The sequence below is a fragment of the Peromyscus eremicus genome, chromosome 5 (genome assembly GCF_949786415.1).
Source record: "Peromyscus eremicus chromosome 5, PerEre_H2_v1, whole genome shotgun sequence".
In the NCBI taxonomy this organism is placed as follows: domain Eukaryota; kingdom Metazoa; phylum Chordata; class Mammalia; order Rodentia; family Cricetidae; genus Peromyscus; species Peromyscus eremicus.
Window position 1 is genome coordinate 55,647,308 of NC_081420.1, and position 12,272 is coordinate 55,659,579.

Genomic DNA, 12,272 nt, shown 5'->3' on the forward strand with positions numbered 1-12,272 from the left:
TATACTTTTGTATCATGTTGATTGCCATTGGTATTAAAATGTCCTTGCACTTAGATGTGATTTATTCTTATGCTGTTTAATCATTTTAACTTTCCATGTGATGCTGGCTTCAAGGTTTTTTAGGAGTTTTTGCATCTTTATTTATAAGAAATGTGGTTTGTAATTTTCCTGTTATATTTTGCTAGTTTTGGTATCAAGGTAATGAACTCATGAGTGATTTTGGAAATTTTACCTCATCTGGTTTATAAAAAGGGGTTGCGAAGCACTGATGTCAGTCTTTAAACATTATTTTAGAATTCACAGTGAAGCTCCCTGAATCTGGGATTTTTGTGTGTGCAAACTTTTAAATTACTGACTTAAACCTACTTGAGATAGGTTTATTCACATTTTCTATTACTTTTTAAAATTTTAATTACACTTATTTATCTGTGGTAAGCATGTGTATAGTCATCAGAGGACAACTTGCAAGAGTCAATTCTCACCTTCTACAATATGTGTCCTGAGGTATGAACTCAGACTGTTAGATTTAGAGGCAAGTGCCTTAGCTCACTGAGTCATCCTGCTAGCCTACATTTCTATTTCTTCTGGGGTCAGTTTTAGCAATCTGTTCCTGTTTCAAAATTTGTTTATCCAATTTACCTAATTTGTTGTCATGAGTTGTTCATAGTAGTTCCTTAGAATTTTTTTTTCTGTGTCTTTATCACTGTTCTATTTCTGTGAAGAGACACCATGACCAAGGCAACTCTTACAAGAGAAAGCATTTAATTGGGAGCTTGCTTACAGTTTCAGAGGTTTAAGTGTATTATCATCATGGCAGGGAGCATGGTAGCATGCAGGCAGTGCTAGAGCAGTAGCTGAGAGCTACTCCATGACCATTAGGGAGAGGGGAGTGGGGCTTGTTGACTCAAAACCCACCCCTAGTGACACACTTCCTCTTAAAAGGCCAAGCCCTGTAATCTTTGTAATCCTTTCAAAGAGTTCCACTCCCTGGTGACTAAGTATTCAAATATATGAACCTCTGGGGGCCATTATTATTTAAACCACCACATTCCATTCCCTGACTCCTATAGGATTGCAGCCTTATCAAAATGCAAAAATGCATTCAGTTCAACTTCAAAGTCACCACAGTCCATCACACTCTCAACACTGCTTAAAAGTCCAAAGTTCAAAGTCTCTTCTGAAACTCATGTAACCCCCTATAAAATCAAAACCAAAAAAAAGTAGATTGTATACTTCCAACATACAGTGGCACAGAATATACATTACTATTCAAAAATGAAGGAAAGAAGCATATTGAAGAAATACTAGACCAAAGCAAGGCTAAAACTCAGCAAGGCAAACTCCAAATTCTGCATCTCCATGTCTGATGTCAGTGGGTGCTTCAGATCTCCAACTCCTTTCAACTTTGTTGACTGCAATATATTTTTCTCTCCTGTGCTGGTTCCATACTCAGTCTGCAACTTTCCTTGACAGGTGTCTCATGATTCTGGCATCTCCAATATCTTGGGGTCTACAACATAATCCAGGATTCACCCTCACAGTTTTATACATATCCTCCCTTGGCCTCCATGCAGAGACACCCCTGACCTGGCCTGGCCTGGCCAGCTTCCCTTAGCTACAAAGGGAAACTCCACAATCCCTCTCTTGTATCCTTGACTATAAAGCCAGAACCACCTAAATGCTCCCACTATTCCAGTCTCTCCCTGAAGCTGCCAAGTTCCACTGATTGATAGGGCTGGAACTTGGCCTCCTCCTTCAACTGCATTTGCAAGAGCTTTCTCTTTTTAATGGTTTCCTCTACTGCTTAAGCTTTTCTTTAATTACTTTCAGAAGTTGGGGCTTTCCCCTGAGGCCAAAACTCCCTTTATTCCATTTAGAATCAAGCTTTTTTCTTTTCTTTTCTTGTTTGTTTTTGTTTTTTGAGACAAAGTTTCTCTATTTGGAGCCTGTCCTGGAACTTGCTCTGCTGACCAGGCTGGCCTTGAACTCACAGAAATCTGCTGGCCTGCCTCTGCCTCCCGAGTGTTGGAATTAAAGGCATGCACCACCACCGCCCAGCTAGAATCAGGCTTTTCTTTAAACTTTTTGTCTTTTTGATCGCAGGACTTGACTCCAACAAAACACTTCCTGGTGCTCCTTTTCTCCTCAAACTGCACATTTTCACTTTTCTTTGTCTAGATTGCTCTTTTTCATTATAGATCTGCATAAGAGTGACTACTAACAACCACATGACTAAGTCAATACTAGACTGTTTTTTCTTTATAAAAGAAATGAGCAACCTGTTTCCAAGATGGAAAGACTGACTTTTACAGTGTAGTTTGAGGCTACCTGTCTACCTTATCTATCTCTGTTACTTTCCAGTAATGTGATAATCACATACCGGCCATATTTTTGCACTGAACTCATTTTGTGTGGTTATGCTTTATTTTGTTGTAGACACTTCTTGGGATTATGCCATGTGGCATAATAGGAGGCCTTAATTTTTTTTTTTAATTTTATGTATTTTTACCTGCACATATGGCTGTGCACCACTTGTGTGCCTGGTGCCTTTGGAGGCCAGAAGAGTGCATCAGATCTCTTACAATTGGAGTTGTGATTTATCATGTAGATGCTTGAAACAGAACCTCCAGATCCTCAGGAGGCCTTCTTTTTTAAAAACTTTTATTTCTTTATTTTTTTTTACTTTGGAGAGTAATATGATTAGATAATTTCAGATAAAACAAAAATTAGATAAAATCCTTCCCTTTCCTGCTTCCAAACCCTCCCCTATACTTCTTCTTGCTCTTTTTCAAATTCATTGCCTTTTTTCATTGTTGTTACATATGTATATAAACACACACACACACACACACACACACACACACACACACACACTCTTAAATACGTAAGTACAACCTGCCCAGTTTGTATAACGTCACTTGTATGTTTTCAGGGGTGACCCTTTTTAGTATTGAATAACCAATTTAGTGTGCTCTTTCCAGGGGAAAACAGTTTCTTCAGATTTCAGTCTTATTTAGCTACCTGTAGTTCTTTCTGTAGGGCTGAGGCCTCCTGGGATTTCTCCCTTTCATGTTAGTTCTACAATCTTTCCACCCACTCTTCCACAATGTTTCCTGAGTTTTAGGTGATGGAGTTGTACTGTAGATGTATCCATTCAGACTGGGCCTCATTATTCTGCATTTTGATTGGTTGTGGTTTTCTCTAATTGTCTCCACCAGTTGCAAAGAGATGTTTCCCTGATGTGAGACTACAATTATCTGTGGGTGTAAGAATAAATATTTAGAGCTGGGCTGTGGTGGCATATGCCTTTAATCCCAGCACTCAGGAGGCAGAGGCAGGCAGATCTCTGTGAGTCTGAGGCCAGCCTGGTCTACAGAGTGAGGTCGAGGACAGGCTCCAAAGCTAAACAGAGAAACCCTGTCTCAAAAAAGAAAAAGAAGAAGAAGAAATATTTAGAATATAGTTGGGGATTATTAGGCTGGTAAAGTAGTTATAGTTCTCCAAGATTCATGATATCACCAGCTCCAAGTAATTGGCTAGGTTCCCAGTACCAGGCACGATTGCTTTCTTACTGAGCATGTCTTAAATCCAATTAGAGAGATGTTGGTTACTACATATGTGTACCATTATTGTACCCTAAGGGTTATCGTGCCTTGTTGGTCATTGTTGTGGTTCATAGGTGTCATAGCCGGTTAGGTTGATTCCCTCTTTTGGAAGCTTACATGGTGCCTTCTGGTACCATGAAAGTTAATCATCAACTAGCTTTCAGGTCAGTTACAGCTCAGGGGACTCTGGGTCCTGTTTCTGAAGTGCATAATGTCTTCAGTAATAGGAACTCACTTTCCCCCCAGGAAGCCTTCTTTACTAAGAAGCCATTCTCTTTCTAATTTCCCCCTCTTTTATGAATTGTTTACCTATTATACAAAATAATGGGTACATGTGCTTTCAGTAAGAATGGCTCCCAGAAGTTCATATATTTGAATGCTTAGTCACCAAGGAGTGGCACTATTTGAAAGGATTAAAGGGAATAGGAGTTGTGACCTTATTGGAGGAAGTGTGTCATTAGGGACAGGTTTTGAGGTTTCAACAAGCCCCCTCTCTGCCTAATGATTATGATATGATGTAGCTCTCAGCTACTGCTCCAGCACTGCCTGCATGCCACCATGCTCCTTGTCATGATGACAATGGACTAAATCTCTATAAGCATGCCCCCCAATTTTTTTTTTTCGAGACAAGGTTTCTCTGTGTAGCTTTGCACCTTTCCTGGAACTCGCTTTGGAGACCAGGCTGGCCTCGAACTCACAGAGATCTACCTGCCTCTGCCTCCCGAGTGCTGGGATTAAAGGCGTGCGCCACCACCACCCGGCTGCATGCCCCCAATTAAATGCTTTCTCTTATAAGAATTGCCTTAGTCATGGTGTCTCTTCACAGCAATAGAACAGTGATTAAGACAGAGTATTATGACATGTGTCTGTGTTTATGCATATATATATATTTCTTGTTCTTTGCACATATTCACATCTGAGATTGGTATTATTCAAATGAGAAAGTAAAATTAGCAGCTAATTTAAGAGGAGATTTGGAACAAGAAGATTTCAAGTAACATAAATCATTACTGGACCAATTTTACAGGGCTTTCCCCCCCAAAGCAGTGGAATGAATGAACTCAGTATGCTCTGGTTCTTTGAATGCACTGTTCTTTGTTTTCTTCCACTGGTTCTTTCCTCTTTCTACTGCAATGAAACATACTCAGTAAGTCGGTATTTACATATTAAGATTGTTTTGAGTAAAATTTTGTACAAGGTACCATGGGGGACGGGAAAGAAATGGAAACTATAATCCAAAAACCAAGTCTATTCTAGTTTCTTCCTCTGCCTCACTCCCACACCTCCAAAATGTTGTAGAATATTATTTTAAAATGTGTTACATTTGTTTATGTTGTGGAACATTTGTTTAATGATGCAAAGATGTGCTGCATTCTTTTATGTTGCATTTGTTTAACTCTGTGAAGCTGTGTTACTTTGTCTGCCTAAAACACCTGACTAATCTAATAAAGAGCTGAATGGCCAATAGCAAGGCAGGAGAAAGGATAGGCAGGGCTGACAGGCAGAGAGAATAAAGAGGAGGAAATATCTGGGAGGAGAGAAAGATCTAGAAACAAGAGAAGGTGGAAGACTCCAGGGGCCAGCCACCCAGCCAGCCACAAAGTAAGAGTGAAAGTAAGATATACAGAATTAAGAAAAGGAAAAAGCCCAGAGGCAAAAGGTAGATGGGATAATTTAAGAAAAGCTGGCAAGAAACAAGCCATGCTAAGGCCGGGAATTAAAAAGAAAGAATAAGCCTCTGTGTGATTTATTTGGGAGCCGGGTGGCAGGCCCCCCAAAGAAACCAAAGAGTAAAACAACCAACAACATCAAACCCAGTGTGTTATGTGGTCATTAGAGTATTTCCAAAACACAGATCTCATCAGATCCCATCATATATCCGATGCACCAGAAACCTGGCAGTGGGCTATTTCTTGCCCTGACTGGTTTAAGACAAACCATTAAGGTGTACAGTCTGTGCAGTTTTTGACAGGTACTCTTGTGATTTGGCCTGGGCTCAAATTTGCTATGTAGCTGAAGATGACTTTGAATTCCTAATCTTCTTACCTCCACCTTCAGAGATTATATGCCTGCACTACCATACCCAATTTACGCATTTCTAGGGATCAAACCTAGAGCTTCCTGCATACTGGATAAACAACTGAACTACATCCTTTGCCTAGGTTTTATGTACTTTTATTCTGTCTGTATGTAGATGTGTGCAGGTGCATGTTTGTGTGTGGTGCATGTGTGCAATATGTGTGGGGATCACAAGTCAACTTCAGGTGTTGTTCCTCAGCATCTGTCCATATTATCTTTTAAGACAGGGTCTCATTGGCCTTGGATTCACAAAGAGACTAGGCAGGGCTTACCTGCTTCCCCTTTCTCGGTGCTGGGATTATAAACTGGGCCACCTCTTCCCCTTACATGAGTTCTGGAGACAGAATTCAGATCCTCATGCTTGTGTGGTAGGCAATTGCCTGACTGTTCTCTCAGCTCTTAGGCATTGTGAATATCTTCTGTTTTTTCACTTTTCAGGAATCCTTCTTGGATTCTTGAACACTTATTTTCACCTTTGTGGGGGAGGTTACACTTGTTTTCCTTTCTGCTCATAAAACTCTACCTCAAAGGATTCATTTGGTCACTTTCATCTTTGAGTTTTAACTTCAAGCATCCTCTTTTAGGTGCATCTTAATCGACCTTCTTCTTCTGTTCCAGTCTCCAACTTCCAACTCCATTTACTAGGTTTTCACAGCACGTTATTACCTGAAATAATTGTGGTACCTTATAATTTAATTCACCTCTACAATGAACTCAATTATGAATAGGGTCCTTCTTTTCCTTGTTCATGGCCCTAATCTCATAATATAGCACTTGGCACAAGTATACTATCCTATTGAATATCTAAGTCTCATTGTAACAAATATTCAAACCATGGCACAGGGTCTATGGCTTGGTACTGCTTATTTTCTTTCAGGGATAGGCCAGAATTGTTACTTATAGTCACCTCAACACTTTCCACATAGATAATAAACTTCAAGTTGGTCTGGGGAATTCACACAATGAACTTAAGTTTTGTGTGGATTTAATATTCAGCAAATTCAAACAGCAGTGAGGTTTCTGAAATGTCGCACCAGACCAACCCAACCAGAGTCACCAGAGATGATGTTGATGGCCAGTTGATAAGTCTTTACTCCAGCTAGCTGAGACTATACTCAGGTATTTGGACCTAAGTGTATCCTCCAACATTTACACTAAGGAGTTTTTAAGGGCAAAACTACATGCTGGTATTTCACTCAGCAGCTGCAGGGGGTAAGGTTTGGACAAGCAAGCAGTTAAACAGAAGCTAAGTTAGCTGGGGCATCGGACCTAGAATAGAGTTGGCTAATTTTCCACAGGATTCTCCATGAAGATCAGATTCCAGTTAAACCTGAAATGGCCTCAGCAAGAACACAAGATGGAAGAGTCATTGTACTATCTTGCCCTGTCACATTATAACACCTGGTACACGAAAGACCGGAAACCGGGCATAAGCAACCCGCAAGACACTAGAGGCTGACCTGACTCAGGATCTTGGCTTCCTGTGCACGCCATCCATATCCGGCCGCCTATGTCCCGCGAGAAACCACGGAACTGGCTTGGCTGTCCAATCCAGAGCGAGCGGTGGCCCTCGCGCCTGCGCAGAGAGGAAAGGCAAGCGCAACGTGGACGCCGCTGACGGTCGCGCCTGCGCCTGGGCGTCCTCCTTGTGATTGGCTCGCCTCTGTTAGGAGCCCACGGGAGCTTCAGTTTTCACTTTCTGTCTCACCGGCCCCCTCCCTTTTTCCTCGGGCCACGAGGTTTTACTTCCGGTTGCTGGCGCCGGGGGTTGTTCCGAGGGCTGCTTACCCGCCTGTGAGGCTGAGGGAGTGGAGCGCGCGCAGCCGGGAGGCCCGGGTTTGTGAGGAGAGGTCGGGAGACGCCGCAGGACGAGGAGCCAAGGAGGAGAAAGGGACGGGCCGGCCAAGCATGGGAAGGACACTGAGCGGCGAGCTCAGCTCCTCAGGGAAGGCGGCCGCGCCGGGGACAGGTAACGCTCCCTCGGGTGGGGGGGCGTCTCGGGCGAGGACCTCCACAGACAGCCGTGGGCAGGGGTGAGCTCCGCCGTGACTGAGGGCGGCCGGGCGGGGTGGGCGTCGCTCGGGGGGCCGCCGGGCAGATCCCTCGGTCGCCCAGGACGGGGAGCCACGCTTGTTTTTGCTCCAGCTCGGAAAAGGTAGTCATGGTGCGAGCCCGTGGAGGGCTTCGGAAGTGGTCTCTGCACTTGGGGCCAGGACGACTCCGGAGCGTTTCGTGTGTGTGTCGCCTGTCACAGGTCAGCTCCATTCCCGAGGGATGTGGGAGATTCTGCCCTGAAGTTTTCCCTGTATTCGGGTCGGACTGACTCGTTCCCGGAGGTTTCTTAGGGAAACCGCTCAACTCAAGTTTGTGAAGTCTGTGGAATCCAAGGCAACACGTGGCATTACTTATTTATTTATTACGTTATAAGTGGGCCTCCCCATATGGAAGTCAGCAGCCGGCTGGAGTAACGTTGAAGGAATAGTGCAGTAGGTTGGTCCCGAAGTTGGTTAGAAGACTGTACCAGCCAGCACTTGGTAGGAAAACGTGGCTTAACTTCAAAATCGGAGATTGAAAGTTTTCGAGTTTCTTTTAATCGCGATTTAGCAGTTTGAAATGCCTAACTTTAAGCAACTCTAACGAGTATTCTCTCTGAAAGTGAAATTAGAATGGGGAAGTTAATGAAAATCTTTCCTAAACTTGTATAATACAAATGACCTGAGGACTCACAGTGTTCCCCCCTAAGAAAGCAAAAAGAAAACGGATGTATGTGTAATAGTATAGAATCTGAGATTGTTGGAAATCCTACCTAACAGGTTTAGTACAAAGCACGTGTACCTGATAGTGTAAGAGAATGCTTTTCTATTGGGTAATTGTCTTGTAGTAAAGGAGAGCTCCATTGTCACCAGTATATCAATCAAAAAAGAAGATAACTATTTGTCTGTAATTATTATTTTAAGGAAGAGAATGTTTGAAATGTGTTGCTAATACGTTTCCTAACCATTACATTCTTAAATAAAAAAGGTAAATGACAGGTATCTCTTCTAGCCCAAACATTTGTTTAAATAAATTGAAATTTGAAAACTGCCAGGAAACTTGCCTGATATTGTTACCCATAGCATATCTATTTAGTACAAATATATTAGACATGTTTATTCCTTGTGTCTCATCAGTGGGCATTTTAACATTCTCTTTTTTAAAAGATTTTTATTTATTATCTATACAGTGTTTTGTCTGAATGTACATCTGCATGCCAGAATCAGGCGCCTGATCTCATTATAGATGGTTGTGAGCCACCATGTGGTTGTTGGGAATTGAACTCAGGACCCCTGGAAGAGCAGCTAGAGCTCTTAACCTCTGAGCCATCACTCCAGCCCTGTTCTAACGTTTTCTTATAACAATACTGTAAGCTGTGATTTTTTCCCCCCTGCAGCTATTTTAAACATGCTTTAGGTGATGCTGATAATGTTTCTGTAGAATCAAATTCTTATGAGAATGCTTGCAGTCTGTTAAATGCCCTGGAGTGATTGTATTTTTAATTTTTCATTTCCCCTTAGGTATGGTTTTCATTACTGCTAGGCAGCACTGGATGGTAACAATGTTTTCTAAACATCTTTACCCATCTAATAGTTGAAAAAAAGGTCTTATTTTAATTTTTAATCTTGCCAAGTGAATAAGAAAGTCAAACATTTGGGACAGTCCATTATCCCTTGTTTATGACCTTGGATCTGAACACTCCTCTTTGACCTATTTAGCAGTTACCATACTGTTTTAGTTATGGTAGCTTTATAACATACATTGATACTTTATTTTGGGGGACCAGGGAATGCTGTGGATTTTTTTTTTTTTTTAAGATTTATTTATTTATTATGTATATAGTGAGTGTTCAGCCTGCGGGCCAGAAGAGGGCACCAGATTTTATTGTAGATGGTTATGAGCCACCATGTGGTTGCTGGGAATTGAACTCAGGTCCTCTGGAAGAACAGCCAGTGCTCTTAACCTCTGAGCCATCTTTCCAGCCCCCCCCCTTTTTTTTCCTTTCTTTTCTTCTTCCAGATGAATCATCTCAATTTCTATAGAAAAATCTCATTGGAATACTTGTGTTTGCATTGAATAGCTTATTCATTGCATCTATAAGTTCATTTAAGAAAAGATATTGTTTTTCCCCCTTTCTAAGAGAATAGATTTTTATTGTGTGTGAAAATGTATTTACAAAAAAAAAGGGAAGACTATCTCTGTACCTTGCTTAATAGAGCACTACAGATACCTTAGAAATGGTTTGTGTTGTGTCTATTCTAGAAGGAAAGTATTGTTGATGTCACCATGATCTTCCTTTCATTAACCCACAAATATTCACCTGTTTTGAACTTAAAGAGAATCATTTTAGCCGGGCGGTGGTGGCGCACGCGCACGCCTTTAATCCCAGCACTCGGGAGGCAGAGCCAGGCGGATCTCTGAGTTCGAGGCCAGCCTGGGCTACCAAGTGAGTTCCAGGAAAGGTGCAAAGCTACACAGAGAAACCCTGTTTCGGGAAAAAAAAAAAAAAAAAAAAAGAGAGAGAATCATTTTATATTCATGTTTTATATGCCAAGATTTATGTTACAGCATGTGTCCATGGTCTTTTATACATTTTTTTAAACTGTAGCCCAGGCTGGCCTTGAACTTATGTAGCAAAGACTGGATTTGAACTCTTGATCTTTTTGCTGCCTTCTCTTAAATGCAAGGATTACAGACATACTGCCACGCTAAATTTATGCAGTGCTAGGGACTGAGGCAGAGCTTTGTGTATTCTAGACAAGCACTCTTCTACATCCTCAGCCAACTCCTTTACAGTTCTAAAACTATTGCACACTCCAGTTATATCTGTTTAATGATAATACGTTAGATGTTAAACTGATTACTTACAAACATATTTATTGGTATCTTTAAAAACTAAACTGATTACATCTTGACTTAGGTAACATTTTTAATGAAAAATGGCTATTTCCCTTCCAAAAAAATTAGTGATAAGAGTGGCATTGTACTATGGTTTTGCAAATAGTTTTCATGTGACCTTTAATTGCTCAAGTATTACTTCTGCACTGACATTGGCTAGCAAAGTGTTTGGAAATGGAGAGACATTTTAGTGATATTTTCAGATAGTTGTGTTTTCTTTCGTATTCATCAATTTTGATAATATTGTTTCTTAAAAGTTGCCTACAGTGTAAATTTGAAACTATGAATGAACTTATTAAAATCTGTTTATCTAGTTTGTACTTTGAAGGGTTTTCATTCTTGCATTAGTCTTTTGGGAAAATACTGGTTCCTTAAATTGTACAGGTCTTCCAAATGATAACATGTGTGTCTGTGTGTGTGTTTTCACATTAATTAGCATAATCACCAAGAATATATTCTGTTCCTCACCATACCTCCATCATTGGACTGCTCCTAATCACTGCTGCCATAAACATTTGTCATTGAATTTAATAATTTAATTGACCCTACAGTTTTGTTGGTGGCAGATGTTAGGCTAGTGGTTTAATCTATTTAGTGGTTAAGGGCTACTCAAGATTTTTTTTTTTAATTAATTCAGGGTGTCACATTTGGTAAATTAGATTTTTCTAGGTTGTTTTTTAATATTTGTCATCAGAGTTATTATAGGTACCTTCATACTATTGAAACATCTACTATTTTACATCTTTTTTAATTTTAATATTGACTATCTCTGTTTTTTAAGACTTTTTTTTAAAGATTTATTTATTTATTATGTATAGTGTTCTGTCTGCATGTATCCCTGCAAGCCAGAAGAGGGCACCAGATCTCATTACAGATGGTTGTGAGCCACCATGTGGTTGCTGGGAATTGAACTCAGGACCTCTGGAAGAGCAGTTGGTGCTCTTAACCTCTGAGCCATCTCTCCAGCCCCTTAATATTGACTATCTCTTACTGCCCAACTTACTTTGATTCATCTTACCTCTGAGTTTATCATTTATATATTTGGTATATATAAATATATTTATATATATATTTTATCATTGGTATATACACCAATGGAAAAATATATTTTAAATTTTTCACTAAACGATTTTTATATGCCTAGATGATACCTACACTTGTATATATTGTTTGTTTATTTATTCATTTATTTTTTGGTACTAAGAATTGAATCCAAAGTTTAATACAGACCAAGCTACAACTGAGCAATATCCCTAACCCTATACTTTTATATTTCAAGTAAATACTTAAAAGGGTATATGGAAGGGCTCTAAATGTTGAATAATAGAACATATGCCTAGTATGTGCACCACACCTAATAAGTAAAAGAGCATCTGTTAGAATTTTTTTTTTCTCTCTCTCTCTCTCTTTTTTTTTTTTAGACTTCATTTTTATTTTAAGTTTTATGTGTCTGTGTGAGGGTATATGTACTTGAGGGCAGGTACCTGTGAAGGCCACAACAGGGTGTTGGATCCTGGATCCTGGATCTGGAGCTATAGGAGGTTGTGAGCCACCTAATATGGGTGCTAAGAACTAAATTTGGGGCCTCTTCAAGAACAATATGTGTTCTTAATCACTGAACCATCACTGCGCTGGCTGGAATTTTGTGATTTGTTT

The 12,272-nt window shown here is 40.4% G+C and overlaps 2 protein-coding genes across 8 annotated transcripts in view; one reads left to right on the plus strand and one right to left on the minus strand.

Annotated features, from left to right (window-relative positions):
* The window catches only part of Asb13 (ankyrin repeat and SOCS box containing 13), a 33,053-nt gene extending 25,607 nt beyond the window's left edge, over nt 1–7,446 (minus strand). Inside the window, exon 1 of the mRNA XM_059263482.1 lies at nt 7,145–7,446. Within this exon, the coding sequence (XP_059119465.1) occupies nt 7,145–7,178 (34 nt within the window). The 5' untranslated portion in view covers nt 7,179–7,446. The remainder of the gene's footprint in view (nt 1–7,144) is intronic.
* Nucleotides 7,447–7,454: 8 nt separating this feature from the next.
* The window catches only part of Tasor2 (transcription activation suppressor family member 2), a 47,904-nt gene continuing 43,086 nt past the window's right edge, over nt 7,455–12,272 (plus strand). For 5 of the 7 annotated variants that reach the window (XM_059263471.1, XM_059263475.1, XM_059263479.1 and 2 more), the window contains exon 1: nt 7,455–7,653. The gene's annotated coding sequence lies outside the window, so the exon portion shown is untranslated. Of the gene's footprint in view, nt 7,654–8,118; nt 8,219–12,272 lie in introns of those variants that run through there. The other 2 variants (XM_059263472.1, XM_059263476.1) reach the window with 2 other exon arrangements.